General features: G+C 54.6%; 1 protein-coding gene across 2 annotated transcripts in view; it reads left to right on the forward strand.

Moving 5' to 3' along the window:
* TKT (transketolase) overlaps window positions 1-9,594 on the forward strand; it is a 31,315-nt gene extending 21,721 nt beyond the window's left edge. The window contains exons 6-15 of one of the 2 annotated variants that reach the window (XM_030811611.1): window positions 1,080-1,198; window positions 2,801-2,994; window positions 3,734-3,898; window positions 4,919-5,075; window positions 5,213-5,343; window positions 5,988-6,071; window positions 6,199-6,292; window positions 7,453-7,575; window positions 8,373-8,553; window positions 8,695-9,594. In XM_030811611.1, the coding sequence (XP_030667471.1) occupies window positions 1,080-1,198; window positions 2,801-2,994; window positions 3,734-3,898; window positions 4,919-5,075; window positions 5,213-5,343; window positions 5,988-6,071; window positions 6,199-6,292; window positions 7,453-7,575; window positions 8,373-8,548 (1,243 nt within the window). In that variant the 3' untranslated portion in view covers window positions 8,549-8,553; window positions 8,695-9,594. Of the gene's footprint in view, window positions 1-1,079; window positions 1,199-2,800; window positions 2,995-3,733; window positions 3,899-4,918; window positions 5,076-5,212; window positions 5,344-5,987; window positions 6,072-6,198; window positions 6,293-7,452; window positions 7,576-8,372; window positions 8,657-8,694 lie in introns of those variants that run through there. The other variant, XM_030811610.1, reaches the window with a different exon arrangement.
* Window positions 9,595-16,952: the final 7,358 nt, after the last annotated feature.

Here is a 16,952-nt window from a genome sequence, read left to right on the forward strand (position 1 = left end):
GGAGGCTGTGGAGGGGAGGGAGCAGGGCAGGCGCCGTGCAAGGCTTTGAGACTCAGGTCAGGCCTCCAGGGCTGCGTTTTGCAGATGAGCCCACGCCTGTGACTACACTAAGTAACAGGATGCTTGGGGTTACCTTGCAGTAGCACAGCAGACGCAGGCCTCAGAAAGGGAGAGGAGGAAGGGAGGAAATAATCTCTGTTGGACAGGCGAGGAAACTGAGCCACAGGGTCCTCACCCCATAGGCCTCCCCAAGGCCACATCTATCTGCGGACTCAGAGTACAACCCCAGCAGCACCCCCAGGACCTGTGTCCATAACCTCCTGACTCAAGCCAGATCCCTGAAGTCCTGGCTCCACCGCTAACTTGCTTTGTGGCGTGGGTCACGTTACTTAACTCCACCTTCAATGTCTCGGTTGATTTGTCTGTAAAATGGGGCCAACTCAGCACCCAAGCATGGCGTGGTGAGGCTTCAGTGGGCTAATATGGGTAGTGATTGGCATGGCACTCAGTTTGAGAAGTGCTATTTTTATTCTTATTATGCCAAAGAGAGTCCCCAAAAAGATAGCTTTTCGAGAGAAAGGCTGCTCTGCCCCAGCTCCTTCCTGTATATTTGACAACATGGTTCATTTCAAAAACATTTCCAGCACCACATCCAGCATCTGTGGAGTGATCAAATGTGTTCCCCAAATAAAAACTGGGCCAAAAAATTCATCAAGAATCTAATAGCAGACAGATTCCAAACCCAGTGTGCTGACCCCAGAACAGCTTTCAGGAGGAAATGAGCAAATCAGGAATGAAAGAGACAATAAAGGAACTGAGCTCTGGATTACTTAGGAAGAGGAGGAAAACCTGTTCAGAGGCAAACAGAAGGAAGTAAAATAATGTGAAAAAGAAAAGGATTTAAAAAACCCAAACTGGAAACAGGAATGTTGCAAGCTTCCTACTACTCCAGCTGAGGCCACAGTTGTGGGGTGGAGCCTGGGCAGACCCCCAGATGCCAAGGCAGACCTTTCCCTGGGAGGCTTCTCGGTGCTGTGGCCCCTGGGAATTGCCCCTTACTCTCTGCCCCCTGTCCCCAGTTGGCATGCCATCATCGTGGATGGACACAGCGTGGAGGAGCTGTGCAAGGCCTTTGGCCAGGCCAAGCACCAGCCAACAGCCATCATTGCCAAGACCTTCAAGGGCCGAGGGATCACGGGTCAGTATGCACAAGCCGCCCTCTCCACCTTCACCCCTGGCCCAGACCCTGTGGCTATATAGCTGTGACCCTCACATCCAGGGAAACACCAGCCCTTGGTGCTCACTGAGTGCACCAGGCTCCAGGGAAGGGGAGCGGGAGACGCTGTGACTCAGTGACCCCTGTGGCTGAGCCAGGATTTGAACTCAGATCCATCTGGCCTCTGCCGGTGGGGGCATGTACAGGCAGGAGAGGAGGAGGGACTTAGAGGGTCTGTGGGTGAGAGGAAGGTCTTGGAGAGAGGCAGCCCCTGTGCCCCGCCCTGGCTGGTGCCTTTCAGAGCCGCAGCTCTGTGTGCTCTGCCAGCTCCGGCCACCTGCTCCAGCTGAAGGGCCAACACAGAGCCAGGCAGGGCCTGGAGAGAACTGTTCCCTCTAGGAGGTGAGTGGGGTACTCCTCAAGCAATGGCAGATGCTGAGCAAGGCCTGTGTGGGCCGAGAGCCTCGGGGGGTTTGGAACCTGGGTTCTGCCCCAGGCCGGAGAATGAGGCAGGTGTAAGTCACTCCCCGGCACCCAGGTGTGGGCTCCAGATTCCTAGGCCTGGGATGGCCTCACCCATTTTAAAGATGGGAAAATGAGGCTGCAAGTGGTCAGGGACTTGCCCGGGGACAGAGGAAGTCTGTGGCACTAGGGGGGCTGATCCCAGGGCCTGGGTCGGCTTCCCTGCCAAATGCCCCTGGCTGCCCACCTGCCTGCTCTCAGGGGTTGTGGCTTGTTCTGCCCATGTAGACTCAGGTATATGAGGACGTTCTGAGTGGGGGTTTGGCAGTGCTGGGAGGTGTCTGGGAGGGGGTGGATGTCGAGGAAAGGGCTCTGGGATATTGTCATGGCTTTGGTGCTGCTGCCTGGCACTGCCCTCAGGTGTTAATACCGGGCAGGATCTGGACCACTTGCAGCTTCTGGGGGGCTCCTGCTAGTCTTTGGGGCTGCTGGATGCTACCTGGGAGTTCAGTCTGTTCTTGGCTCTGGCCAGACTCTAGTGACTAGTGAGGTGACCTCCAGGAAGAGGAATATTCAGCCTTGCTGGCCCCACACAACAAGGTGCCATGGGGTGGGCATGCCTAGGTGCTTATAGACCCCTCTGCTCCTCACAGATGCATCGGGTGACCCTGGAAGCCCTGTTCTGGGCCTTGGGTTCCCCTTCTGATGGCCAGGGTCCCTTCCAACCCAGTCGACAAACTATTTCTGCAGCAGACACCTCCACTTGTGTGACCCTGCAGGCGGGGTTGCAGGGAGGAAGAGAATGGACACATTGGTGAAGGGATGGGGCAGCAGGCCCAGAAACACACACCTGCCCACGTCTGGCCCCTCCTTTCCCACTCAACTGTGAGCTCCCGGAGGACCAAGCAGTAGGCAGTGAGTGGTGGGCACATAGGAGTCCATCCTATTCACTGCGACCCTCCTTTCCTGGCCCCTGTGCCTGGCTGGGCTCTGCCTGTCTGGGATGATGCCATTCCTCCCTTGCCCTCGGCAGGTGGGGGGCCAGTCTCCTGGAGCAGCCTCCTGGCCCTCTGGGAGCTTCTGTCTTACCCATTCCTCTGTCCTCCCGTGTTGGGTCTGCAGGGGTAGAAGATAAGGAGTCTTGGCATGGGAAGCCCCTCCCCAAAAACATGGCTGAGCAGATCATCCAGGAGATCTACAGCCAGATCCAGAGCAAAAAGAAGATCCTGGCAACCCCTCCGCAGGAGGACGCACCCTCGGTGGACATTGCCAACATCCGCATGCCCAGCCTGCCCAGCTACAAAGTTGGGGACAAGGTACAAAGTGGGGCCCGTTTCTCTGGACCCGTAGTTCTCAGGTTCCCCAAGTCTGTGGCCCAGATACACCCTCTGGAGGGCGGGAAAGGGAGGAGAGCGATTCATTTAGGGCAAGGAGGAGTGATCCCTGTGGTGTTGTTCCTGTCACTTCCCTCAGCAGGACAGACAGCTCTGGACTTGACCTGTGGAGGCTCAGAACGGGCAAGGGAATTGCCCAGTTAGCAAGCTTAGCAAGCTACTGACAGAACTGGGATCAAAGCCAAGGACTCACTCCCAAGTCCTTGCATCGCTGGTCCACGAGGGACCCTTGGCCTGAGCTCAGGACCCCCACATGACCTGGGAAAGGCTAGGCAGAGCTGTCCCGCTCCAGGTTTCTGTCCCAAGGGAACCCATCCATGCAGCCTGCGCCTGGCCTTGACTTTCAAGCCTTCTGTGTTCCCGTGCAAAGTGGAATAGGTTCATAGACCTGGTGCAGCAGGCGGGAAGTTGGGGCTGGTGGGTGTCTTCTGTAGCTTATACCTTTCACAGCCAGGCTAGGGGCGGGAGCTCCAGGGGCTCCCAAGATATTGACCGTAGTCGTTGGCAACCTTTCAGCAGTTAAAAGCCTCTGCAGGACCTTGTGCTGCAGGGCTTCCATTTTTGGCCCCGTTTTAATCCTTCTCTGAAAGCAGGGCTGCAGGCTGCAAGTGTGCACTCACCCTCAGAGGGGTCCAGAGCCTTGCCACTATCTTCCTCACAGATAGCCACCCGCAAGGCCTACGGGCAGGCACTGGCCAAGCTGGGCCATGCCAGTGACCGCATCATCGCCCTGGATGGGGACACCAAAAATTCCACCTTCTCGGAGATCTTCAAAAAGGAGCACCCAGACCGCTTCATCGAGTGCTACATTGCCGAGCAGAACATGGTGGGTGCCGGGGCCGGCAGGGACAGCTCCACCCAAGGCTGAGGGCTGTGGTCTGAGGGGTGCGGGGCAGCCATATTGGCAGAGCCAGGTGCCTGCTGTGGGCCAGCCCAGGGAGACGATAAGAAAAGCCAAGACCCAGCGTTAACCCCTGACCTTGAGTAGCCACAGTTTGGGAGGTTCTGCCCTGGTGCAAATGTCCTGGACAGGTGTGCACATGGGGGAGCCGAAGGGGACTGCAGGTGCTCTCAGGAGGAGCTGCGTGCAGGCCAGGCCTGATAGTGAATGGGGTCTCTTCCAGGTGGAGGACAGGCCCGGCCAGTAGGTGGGGCCGTGATGGGTTTAGCAGCCAGAGTCTGTTGAGCACCCGTAAGGCACACGGCTCTGGGCCCTGCCACCCTGAGGGATGCAGAGATGAGGGAACTCTGGGCCCCTGACATGTACCCATTTGGGGAAGCAGACCCTTGTCAGGAACTGAGGTTGTGAAGTAAAGAACAATGTTTTGTCCATTTTTTCAAAACATCTCCTCCTGGTGGTCCAGGAGCCCAGCCTGGCTTGCAGGCCCCTAGGGACAGGGAGCTTCCTCTCTCTGGAGGGCACTCACATCTCCAGAGTTCTTCCAACTGGACCTGAAATTCTCTCTGTGGTTTCCGGAGACTGCTCTGCAGGGTGTGGGGCTGGGGAGGCCCCAGGTACTGGGGAAGGAGGCCTCGTGTTGGCTGGCAGATTTTGGAGCCTTGAGGGGCAGCCGGTTTGGAACTGATGACTGTACTCAGTGCTGCTTCTGGATGGGTGATTTGGGGTCTGGAGCCTCAGCAGGCATGAGGCTACTGCCCTCGGACCCTAGGGAGGGGTTGGGAGGACCAGTCTCTGCAGAAGAAGGTGGTGGGCGACACATTCAGAAGCCCAGAAAGGATGGACAATCTATACACAAACTGTGGCCTTCTCCACGAAAGGGGTCCTAGGCTCCCCGACCACCCTCTGCCTTCCCCTTTGGGCTGACCCTGCCCCACCTGCCCCCAGGTGAGCATCGCGGTGGGCTGTGCCACCCGCAACAGGACGGTGCCCTTCTGCAGCACTTTTGCAGCCTTCTTCACGCGGGCCTTTGACCAGATTCGCATGGCCGCCATCTCCGAGAGCAATATCAACCTCTGCGGCTCCCACTGCGGCGTTTCCATCGGTGAGTTTAGCCCCAGGGCATTTACACCTGGAGCTCCCTTGACTTTTGCACCAGGAGGTATGGGAGGGGGATGGGCCAGGATTCCAGCCCATGGATGGGGGGGTCTTATTTCTGCATATCCTTTCCCCACACCTCAGGGGAAGATGGGCCCTCCCAGATGGCCCTGGAAGATCTGGCTATGTTTCGGTCAGTCCCCACATCAACTGTCTTTTACCCAAGTGATGGCGTTGCTACAGAGAAGGCAGTGGAACTAGCCGCCAATACAAAGGTAGGTCACATGGCTGCTGTTTCTCCTGCTGGTAGCCATCGCTTCCCAAGGGAAACAGAAGAGGAGGCCAGAGCTGGTCACTGCTGCCCCAGGGTGTGTTTCCTGACCTTGCCCCTGGTGTTTGTGTAGCTTGTGGAAGTTAGACAAGAAAAAATGAAATACACGCCCCACTTACTGCCACGTGGCAGACACCGTCAACTGATTGCCACAGTATGTCTTCGCTGAGAATCCTGGCAGCCCAGGCTGGTCCGGCAGTTGACACCTGTCCACCCTCCTGAGTTGGGTTCTCTAAGACAGGCAAGGATGAGCTGAGCCCTGTGGTCCAGGCCCGGAGCTGCACACCACAGACCCAGTGCGTGTGGTTCCTGCCCCTCTGCCTGGTGCAGTCTGCGAGAGTAGCCCACCTGCAGCCAGTCTACCTGGTGGAAAGTTGCCTTCGGTCTGGGGCTGCAAGGTGGTGGGCAGTTCTCAGAGTGTTCAAGTGGGGTGCGGGTGGCAGAGGGCAGGCAAGGCCCTTTTCCCTGCTGGAGTAGCCAGGATGCAGTGACACTCCCATGGGAAGGGATGGCCTCTCTAGAAAGACCTCGTCTCTGAGGTTGGGTGTGCCACATCCTGTATCCTCAATTTATCTGTTTCGATCTCAGGGTATCTGCTTCATCCGGACCAGCCGCCCAGAAAATGCCATCATCTATAACAACAATGAGGACTTCCAGGTTGGACAAGCCAAGGTCAGTGCCTTGCATGCCCCAGGAGCCCACAGAGCTGCCTGGAACCCTCCCTGCTGTGACTCCCAGCAGTCAGGGCACATCCTGCCCCAAGGCCCTGAGCCTCACTCACCCTCTGTGTCACCCCCAGGTGGTCCTGAAGAGCAAGGATGACCAGGTGACCGTGATCGGGGCTGGGGTGACCCTGCACGAGGCCTTGGCCGCTGCCGAGCTGCTGAAGAAAGGTGAGGAGAAGGGGCCTCCAAAGTCATCAACTGAGCGGCCACTGCATGCTAGGTCTTAGGGTTCTTTCTTTCGTTCTTTCTGTTCTTTCTTGAAGAGCTCACAGCTAAAGAAAAAGAATTTCATTTCATTAAATAATGATGGCAATTAAAGCCATCCTTTGAGCACTTGTTCTGTCTGGCATGATGCTAAGTCCTAGGGCTGCAGTGCCCACAGTCCTTACCCTATGACTCTAAAGTCGAGACCCCCCCAGCATGGTGGTCAGATCAGTGGCCTGGAGCCTGCCAGCTGGGCTGGAATCACTCAGCCAGGCACTAGTTAAGGAAGTAAGTTATTCACTATCACCATGCCTGTTTTCCTATCTGTAAAATGGAGATATTAGCCCCTTGCCCGCAGGGCTCTCCTGAGGTGAGGGTTACATGCATGTGACTTGGTATTCTATTATTACTGCGAGCTCACAGTGTTGGCTAGAGGCATTGGCCTCTCCTGCAATAGAATCACATAAGAGATGTCATGTTTTAGCACGAAAGAGGGGGCAGGTGTGGCATCTTCCAGAAAGTGGCTTCAGAATGGGTAGGAATTGATTAGCAGAGAGGAGAGTGAAGGGAGGCCGGAGCTGGGCCAGGCAGGAGCAAGATGGGGCTGGAGGAGCCAGAGGAGTCCATCCCCAGGCACGGGGAGACCCAGGGGGGTGAGCTTTAAGCAGGGGCTGGCAAGCATGGGTTTGTCCTTCTGAGAAGGTGCTTCTGCTGCTGGGGCCACACGGGGGGCCTCTGATCACTCTGTGGGCTGCACCTCCCCCATGTCACCGCATCAACGCTCACCTTCCGTCAGGCCGGACACCTGGAGTGTTTTCTTGCATTCCCTTATGTCTTCAAGGTTGTGGGAGGATGAGGGAAGGCGCTCAGGGCCTGCACACTCCACTCTGGGTTCTTGGATACTGCGGGCAACACAGCTGGACCAGATGCCCCAGTGCAAGGGATTGGCAAGCATGAGCTCAACCATGGGAACAAGGTGGCAAGTGGTTCTTCCTGGGACGGGGACAGGCCTGCAGGCTGAGCTCTTAGCTACACGCAGCCCTCAGGATGTCCCACCAGGCCCCCACCAGGGCAGACAGTGGTGCCCAGCCCTCCTTAGCCACGCCGTGTGCTCTCCCTCACAGAAAAGATCAACATCCGCGTGCTGGACCCCTTCACCATCAAGCCCCTGGACAGAAAACTCATTCTCGACAGCGCTCGTGCCACCAAGGGCAGGATCCTCACCGTGGAGGACCATTATTACGAAGGTAAGGAGGCCCGGGGCAGGCAGGCTGGGCAAGGGGCAGGGCCAGACAGCCCGAGCGTTGGATGTGCCTCTTCTATCTGAGCCCCAGGAGGGCAGCTGTGGCCCAGAACACCCAGAGCTATCCCTCAGAGCAGCTGGGACGTGGTCTGTTAACAGGCCTCAGGCTTGGCCTGGGGACCCAGCTAACTCACAGCTGCTGATGAGTTCTGTGGAGCTCCTGCTGCCCAGGAAGCTGGTGAGGATTCCAACCTTGCTGCTAAATGGTGGATGGTGGTGTCCCTGAGGTAGCGTAGGGTAGAAGCTATGGTGCAGCTTGGAAAGCAATGCAGAATTTCTGGTATTTGTGAGTCCTTCGCACAGCAGGCTCCCAAGTACACACCAGCCTCTCTAAGGAGGAGGCCCCAGTGGGAGAGATGGGCTTTGACTCTGGGGTCAAATGTAGATAATCAGACTGTGGGCGGTGGCTGGCCGGTCACCAACAATGGTGTTTGAAACATTTAGAGGCCATATTTGGGCTTATAAAAATAGTTCTGAGCCATGCATGGTGGCTCACGCCTGCAATCCCAGCACTTTGGGAGGCTGAGGACGGTGGATTTCTTGAGCCCAGGAGTTGGAGACCAGCCTGGGCAACATGGCAATACCCGTCTCTTTAGAATAAAAAAAAAACAATGAGTTATGTGATGGGCTCATGGCTACAGGTGGAGAAAGGCAGTGCCTTGACTAAGGCTGACAGAGGGCTGGGCCCACCACTGCTCACCCTGAGGCCTCGTCTTCTGACTCCCCTCCTTTCATTTCTAGGTGGCATTGGTGAGGCTGTGTCCAGTGCAGTAGTGGGCGAGCCTGGCATCACTGTCACCCATCTGGCAGTTAACCGGGTACCAAGAAGTGGGAAGCCGGCTGAGCTGCTGAAGATGTTCGGTATCGACAAGGATGCCATTGCACAAGCTGTGAGGGGCCTCATCACCAAGGCCTAGGGCGGGTATGAAGTATGGGGCGGGGGTCTATACATTCCTGAGATTCTGGGAAAGGTGCTCAAAGATGTACTGAGAGGAGGGGTAAATATATGTTTTGAGAAAAATGAATTGGCCCTGAAATGTTTTCTTCTTTGATGTGTTTGCAGCCAGTGCAGGTTCTGAGGAAGAAAGGGTGGAGGGTGCGCTAGGGAGGCTGGTGTCCTTGGCCCTGGGCCAGGACCTGGGTGTCCCAAGTTCCCTTGGAATCACCTGCAACTGCCCTCAACCTCCAGAACTGTCGCTGCCTCCCATTCATCACCAGGTGACATTTGACTGCAACCTGCCTTCTGGCTGAGAGGCTGAGACCTACATCCCTCATTGTGACCTCAGTCCGCCCGGCCCTGAGCGGACTGTGGAATTGCCTCGGTCTGGAAGCTGACCAGGCACTCTCGGGGCCGCCCCACCTCCCCCAAGTCCCCACAGCCTTGCAGTCAGGTCTCCTGGGGTAGGGAGGTTCACTTGCTTGTTGTCCCTCATCCTTGTCATATCCTTTTAACTAGGCATCTCAGAGAAGCAGAGACAGGGCAGCCTTCGTCCGTCCTGGGGGAAAAGGGACCCTCAGGATGGCATGAGAGGTCCTCAGTCCCAAGTGTGGAACTGTCCCCCTCAACTTGTTTTAAAATGCAGATTTCTGGGTCTTGCCAATGGGGCCTGGGACTCCATGTGACAACTGGCCCAGGAGCTTCTGATGTCACACAAAATTCTGCAGTCCCAAGCTCCAGCCCCGGCCTGCTCTGCTGTTCCTAGGTGACTGCCCTCACACTGCTGACCACAGTGGATTTCTCCCCCTGCTGCTCGGGCTCAGCTGGGGTCAGCCCTGTTTATAAGGTCAACTGTGCAAAACCTTGTACTGGCCAAGAACAAACTAGTGCTGGGGGAGGAGGGCTGGGTGCCCCGGCCACTGGTGGAGTCCCCAGGAAATCCTCAGAGCTGTTGTGAGAATGAGACACATTTGTGGACATGTCCACCTGTCTTGACCGTCTGGAGAGAATAAGCCTGTCAAAGCCAAGGTCAGGCAACTGCCCCCCACTTAGCTACCCAGCCAGGTCTAGCAGTGCCAGGGGCTGTGCCTGTGTTTGCCTGAACACCAGTTTCAGAGGGAGCAGGCATGGGGTGATGTGGTTTGGTCCCAGGGAGGTGCCCTGGGCTGATGCCTGTTCACCAGTGTGTTGAGGGCAGACCTGGGATTGGAACCTGGGTCTTTGTGAGTCTAGAGATCCCACCTTCTGTACCCTGCTGCCCCTAGGGCCCTCAAAAGAGGAATCATGCAGTAGGCTCCCTGGAAGGGCCCTGGTCCCACAGGATGATAGGAACAGCCCGGGGCTCAGGTCCTGTGCGTCTCCAGAGCCCACAGGCCCCTGCAGAGAATCTAAAGGCAAATACTGGGACAAGGACACCTGAGCCATAGGCACAGGCCCAGCCTGGTGAGCCCATCTACACTGGCTAGCCATGCCCCAAGGACCTGGGAGGCCTGGCTAACCCAAAGCAGAGGGACAGGAGGGGCAGCTGCCCTCACCCCCAGCCTGCCCGGCCTCTCCCAGGCCCACACAGCTTGTGAAGAAGAGGACGAGAGCCTGGGCAGCAGGCGCTGGGGCCTGGGCAGGATGAGGGAGGAGAGTCAAGACCCCTGACCCAGTCACCCAGACCCAGTCCTGGGACATCAAGGCTACAGGAAGCTGGGACATTCAGGAATCCCAGGCCATAGTGAGCTCCTGAAAAACTCTGCCTCCTTTTTGGCGAGAAGACTTAGTGTTTAACGTGCTTAGTGTAGGGCGTGCTTGGTGCGGAGCGTGCTGGAAGCCATCACTGGGTCCTCATGGGAGCCTGACGAACTTGTCATTTCTCCCTCAGCCCCTGCTCAGGAAGTACAGGAAGCCAAGACAGTGCCGGAGGCCTGACTGGAGGCTGGTGTGGCCTGACCTGTCAGCTAGCAAGGCCTGGCGGGGCCTCATGGCATAGGCAGCTGAGCAGGAGGGCATTATGGCCCCACAGCAGCCTAGGACAAACTTTCCTGGCACCAGGGAAAGCCCCTCCCACCCCTGCTGGTAAAGGGGAGGCTGAGGCTACAATCCACACAGCCACGAGCCGGGATGCAGCTGCAAGGAGGGCATGCTGGTGACCTCTCACGTCCCTACCCACTTGGGCAAAGGCTGTGGCAGCTGAGCCTGACGGGCGGGCAGGGCTGGGGGCAAACTCCCCAGACCAAAACTACCCCCACCACCCTCTGCTCAGTGCATGGGGCAGTCTTCTCCCCAAGCCTCAGTTTCCTCATTTGTTCAGTGGGAATCAAGACGGCCTCACAAGGCTGTTGTGAGAATGAAATAAGAGAAGTGTTAATGCCTTTAGAACACTGCTAGGCAGATACGGGCTCAGAAGAAGTTGGAATTCCTAACAGTTCACAGGCAGGGCCACTTGGCTGGGGGGCGCCTTTGTCACCGTGCGTTGTGTGACTACAGACATTTAGGAAGCACAGACTTCCGCCCGTAGCAGGCCAGGCTGGGCAGTCGGGGCCTGGCTCTCAGGGGTGGTGGCCCAGCACACAGCTGTTAAACTGATCGTAACTGTCCTTGACACAGCCCTGACCTGTTGGTTATCAGCTTCATTGTGATATAATTCACATACCACACAATTCACCTATTTGAAGTATATTATTCAGGGGGTTTTAATATATTCACCAAGTTGTGCAACAACGCCACAGTCAATTCCAAAATATTTCCATCATCCCCAAAAGGAACCTTCTATCAGTCCTCTGCTGAGGGCCACACAGATGCCTCTTGCTGCAGAGCTGGGATCACAGCTGTCCCCCTGCTCCCACCAAAGGTCCCCTCCCAAGATGGGTGTGTGTAGGGCAGGATCTGGGTCCTGCCATGAAGGGAAAAAACCACTTCAAACAGCTTGTCCTGCTTTCCCGCCTCCAGGGCGAGGCTCTGCCTGCAGGACCTGGGGCCCATGTGTCCTCTCTGGTCTTCTTTGGGAGGAGGAAGAGGGGAGAGGAGGGTGAGGGCTGTTGGCCACCACGCTGGGTGGGATTCCAGAAATCGACCCTCAGGGATTGGGTTTTACGGACACACGGATCTGCAGTATGAATCATGAAAACACCTACACACAGAAAGTGGGGAAAGGAACAGCACAGCAGAACAGAACGGTGCTGACTACAGGCACCTTCCCCTGCTCAGGGAGGACCCAAAGCTAGGTCTCCTGCAGTCTTCACTCCAGAGAAGGGGGGTTGCCCAGACATGGCCCTAGGGGCAAGATGAGGAAAGTTCCTGAGTTGGGCCCAGGGGGTGCTGGCAACCCAGGTTGGACACTCAGGGCCTGTATTCACACTGGTTTTGGTGGTTTATTCTAGGTCAGGCACAACCTTGGGAAGAATGAGCCCTTTGTTCCTGGTTCAGCTGGCAAAACAGGAAAGGGCTGCCCTAGGGTCGGGGGGTCCTGCCACTGCCCCACAGCCTGGACCTGAAAGCTGCTGAAGCCTCAGTCGGCTGAAGCCGCCATGAGACAGTACCATAGGCTGGGTGGCTCAAATAACCTAAGTGTGCTTCTCCCTGTGCTGGAGGCTGGGAAGTCCAAAATCAAGATGTGGCCCCTTCAGTTTCCAGCAAGGCTGTCTGCTGGGCTTGCAGGTGGCCTTGCATCTGTGTGTGCTGGGGGCAGGAGGAGCGAGCCCTCTCCGGTGCCTCTTATAGTATAAGGACACTAATCCCATCAGATCAGGGCTTCGCTCTTAGGACCTCGTTTAACCTTAGTTACCTTTTTACAGAACCTCTCTCTAAATATAGTCACATTAGGGGTTAGAGCTTCAAATTATGAATTAGGGTTTGGTTGGAGGCCATAGCTCAGTCCATAGCAGCCCTCAAATCTGCCAAGTTCACAGTTCACTTCTCTCCCAGGGGCACACTATTCTGGATGTCGGAACATGAAGTATAAGAAAAATGAAACTATCTGAGATTTAAATGAGAAGAGGGGGCTGGGTGCAGTGGCTGATGTCTGTAATCCCAGCACTTTGGGAGGCCAAGGCAGGAGGATCACTTTTGCCCAGGAGTTCAAGACCAGCCTGGCATCATGGAGAAACCCCATCTCTACACAAAATCCGAAAATTAGCCAGGCAGCAGCATGTACCTGTAGTCTCAGCTACTCAGGAGGCTGAGGTAGGAGGATCACTTGAGCCTGGGAAATGGAGGTTGCAGGGAGCTGTGAGCACACTTCTACACTCCAGCCAGGGCAACAGAGCAAGATCCTGTCCCAATAAATAAATAAATAAATAAATAAATAAATAAATAAATAAAAGCTAGAAAGAAGGAGGGTTCTTTGAAAAGGGAGCAGAGGCGGGGTGTGGTAGCTCACGCCCATAATCCCAACACTTTAGGAGGCCGAGGCAGGTGGATCACCTGAGGTCAGGAGTTTGAGACCAGCCTGACCAACATGGTGAAACCCCATCTCTACTAAAAATACAAAAATTAGCCAGGCATGGTGGCGTGCACCTGTAATCCCAGCTACTCGGGAGGCTGAGGCACAAGAATTGCTTGAACCTGGGAGGTGGAGGTTGCAGTGAAACAAGATGGCACCACTGCACTCTAGCCTAGGCGACAGAGCGAGACTCTGTCTCAAAAAAAAAAAAAAAAAAAAAAAAAAGCAGAAACCCATCAGCAGGCCACTGAGCACCCCTCCACACACGTCCAGGTCCAGGGCAGGAGAAAACCCCAATCCCCCTCCTTGATCTGGGTCTTACCTCCCAACCACAACAGTTTCCAACACTGGCAAATGCTTGCCCCCAAAATGTGGGTTTCTGCCTCAAGTCTTCATCAAAGTACCTCAGGTAGTCTTAATTAGTACAGCAAGTTGTACATGTTATGTTTTTAGTGATTTCAGATCTGAACATTCTATACATACGTTTTACACATGTTTTCACAGGAGAAAGGGACAACCGGCCAGAGTGTTTTTGTTTTGTTTGTTTGAAGCAGGGTCTCACTTTGTGGCTCAGGCTGGAGTGCTGTGGTGTGATCTTGGCTCACTGCAGCCTCGGCTCCTGGGCTCAAGTGAACCTCCTACCTCAGCCCCGAGTAAGCTGGGTCTACAGGTGTGCACCACCACACCCAGCTAATTTTTGTATTCTTTGTATACACAGGGTCTCCCCATGTTGCTCAGGCTGGTCTCGAACTCGTGAGCTTAAGCAATCCACCAGCCTTGGCCTCCCAAAGTGCTGGGATTACAGGTGTGAGCTGCTGCGTCCGGCCTACTGATCAGAGTTTTAACAAAAACTTCCCATCCATACACCACACTTTAAATTCTGGAAGTTTCTATCTCCACTCCTGTATGTCCAAAAGACTGAGAAATCCCCACCCAATTCAGAACTGGATGAGGTGCTTTATCCCTTTAAGAGTTTAATTGGAGACAAGCAGAGACCTCTGCACATGCCTGAGCCCAGGTTCCCCAGCGTTGTGGGGTAAAGGGCTTTGACATTTCCACCCCACCAGGAATTTCATTTGAGCTGATCTCTGCAACATAGATCTCAGCAATTGCCTGTCCATTCATCCTCACTGGCCCACATTGCATTGCTTTGCAGGCGGTAGTGGCCTGCATGGAAGAGGAGCCTGCAGCGCCACCTGTAGGGCTGGGGAGGGATGGTCTCATGGACCAGAGATCCTGGCTGCAGCAGTGCCTCCTGGTTGTTGTCACACAGAACTGAAACTGGAGGGTGCATGCTGGGACAAAGATGTCAGGCAATGATTCACTCCCTGTGAGACTAGGCAGGGCTCTCTTCCAATAACACCGGAGTCCATTGGTTTTACTTTTTCCTTATTTTATTTTTTCTAAATTTTATTTTATTTTTTGAGATAGGGTCTCACTCTGCTGCCCGGGCTGGAGTGCAGTGGCACGATCTCACTGCAGCCTGGGCTCAGGTGATTCTCCCACCTCAGCCTCCTGAGTAGCTGGAACTACAGGCACATGCCATCAAACCCAGTTAATTTTTGTATTTTTTGTAGAGATGGAGTTTCACCATATTGCCCAGGCTAGTTAAATTTTACTTTTTAAAAGGCTAAACTCGAACTCCTGGGGTCAAGCAATCCTCCCACCTCAGCCTTTCCAGTAGCTGAGACTACAAACGTGTGCCACTGCACCCAGTTTGCTTTTTTTTTTTTTTTTTTTGAGACAGAGTCTCGCTCTGTCACCCAGGCTGGAGGGCAGTGGTGCGATCTCGGCTCACTGCAAGCTCTGCCTCCCGGGCTCACGCCATTCTCCTGCCTCAGCCTCTCCGAGTAGCTGGGACTACAGGTGCCCGCCACCACGCCCGGCTAATTTTTTTTGTATTTTTAGTAGAGACGGGGTTTAACCGTGGTCTCGATCTCCTGACCTCGTGATCCACCCGCCTCGGCCTCCCAAAGTGCTGGGATTACAGGCGTGAGCCACTGCGCCCGGCCTGCTTTTATTTTTTATTGACACCTAATAACTGTATATATTTATGGGTTACAGTGTGATATTTTAATACATATATACAATGTTTAGTGATCAAATCAGGGTAATTAACATATCCATCACCTCAAATACTTATCATTTCTTTGTGTTGGAAAGATTCAAAATCCACTCTTTGGCTGCGTACAATGGCTCACGCCTGTAATTCCAGGCGTGAATTTGGGAGGCCGAGGCGGGCAGATCATGAGGTCAGGAGTTCAAGATCAGCCTGACCAACATGGTGAAACCCTGTCTCTATTAAAAATATAAAAAAAATTAGCGAGGCATGGTGGCGCGCACCTGTAATCCCAGCTACTCAGGAGGCTGAGGCAGGAGAATCACTTGAACCAGGGAGGCGGAGGTTGCAGTGAGCCAAGATCGTGCCACTGCACTCCAGCCTGGCCAACAGAGCAAGAATTCATTTCAAAAAAAAAAAAATCCATTCTTCTAGCTATTTTAAAATATAATTCAGTAACAATAAGTTGTTAATTATGGTCAGCCTACGGTGCTGTGTAACACTAGGACTTACTCCTCTGACCTAGCTGTACTTTCATGTCTGTTAACCAGCCTTTGGTGGTTTTACTTCCTAAATGATCCCAAACGTGCCACCTTCTGCCCTCATCCTGGTCCAGACCTCCATCACCTCTCCCGAGAGGGAGCAGTCAGTGGCCTCCCAGTTGCCTCTTGATCTCCCTGCTCTCTTATTCTCTACACAGCAGCCCAAGGGAAACTTCTAGAACCTGACACAATGGCTCTTCTGCTCCCACATCCCCACTCACACATGGCTGCCAGTGGATGAAGGCTTTTCCGACCCTTTCCAGCCTCATCTCAAATCTTCTCCTCCTCACTTCCCAGATCCCAGCTCTGGCCCAGCTCCTCTTAGTTCTTCAGTGGTCTCTCTCACTCCCTCTTCTGCCTACCCACCACCCCCAAGTCTGAGTTGGTGCCCCAATGCTTAGGACTGAGGAAAATAAAAGTTGGTTTGGCAATAGGAACAATGGTGACCCAAGATGGGAAAGAGAGGGCTGGATGGTATGGTGGGAAGGGGGCTCAGGAAAGGCTCCTGGGAGGAGAGGGCATCCAAGCCAAGGCTTCAGGTGTGGACTGGGGGTCTGAGAGTGAGCTGTGGGGGGCTGGGGATGGAGTTGGGGTGCCCATTCCAGGAGGAGTCCTATTTGGGTAACAGCAAACATCTAGTTTGACTAAAAGGCAGGTGTAGGGGACAATGAAATGAGTGTGGGAGATGGAGCCTTGAATGCCAGGGGACTAGAACGTGGTCAGTCACAGGGAATCAGATTCCAACCCCCGGTGGCCTCAGGCAAATCTCCCATCCATCAGAAGGGCCTCTGCTTCCTCATTGATAAGACAAGATATTGTTGGCAGGGCACTGTGGCTCATGTCTGCAATACCAATACTTTGGGAGGCTAAGGTGGGAGGATCGCTTGAGCCTGGGAATTCAAGATCAGCCTGGGTGACCTGTTTCTACAAAAAATACAAAAATTAGCTGGATGTGGTGACGCACACCTGTGGTCCCAGCTACTCAGGAGGAGAGCTTGAGGTTAGGAGGTCACGGCTGCAATGAGCCATGATTGAGCCACTGCACTCCAGCCTGGGCAACTGAGTGAGATCCTGTCTCAAAAAAAAAAAAAAAAAAAAAAAGGCAGGCTATTGTCACAGTCCCTACCTTACAGAAGATTGCACACTTTATAGCTCAAATAATACTCAGGCCAGATCTCAAGGTACTAAACACACATTTGGGATAGGGGTGATGGACAGGCAGAGACTTGAGCCAGGGCTGCCTGGTTAGCCACCCCGAGGGCCAGTCCCAGCTTCCTCACCAACCACTGAGAGATCCCAAGCATGTCCTGCCCTCTTTTGTCTTGGTGTCCCCAAGAGAGAGAAGAAACAGAGT

Source organism: Nomascus leucogenys, chromosome 4, assembly GCF_006542625.1.
Source record: "Nomascus leucogenys isolate Asia chromosome 4, Asia_NLE_v1, whole genome shotgun sequence".
NCBI lineage: Eukaryota > Metazoa > Chordata > Mammalia > Primates > Hylobatidae > Nomascus > Nomascus leucogenys.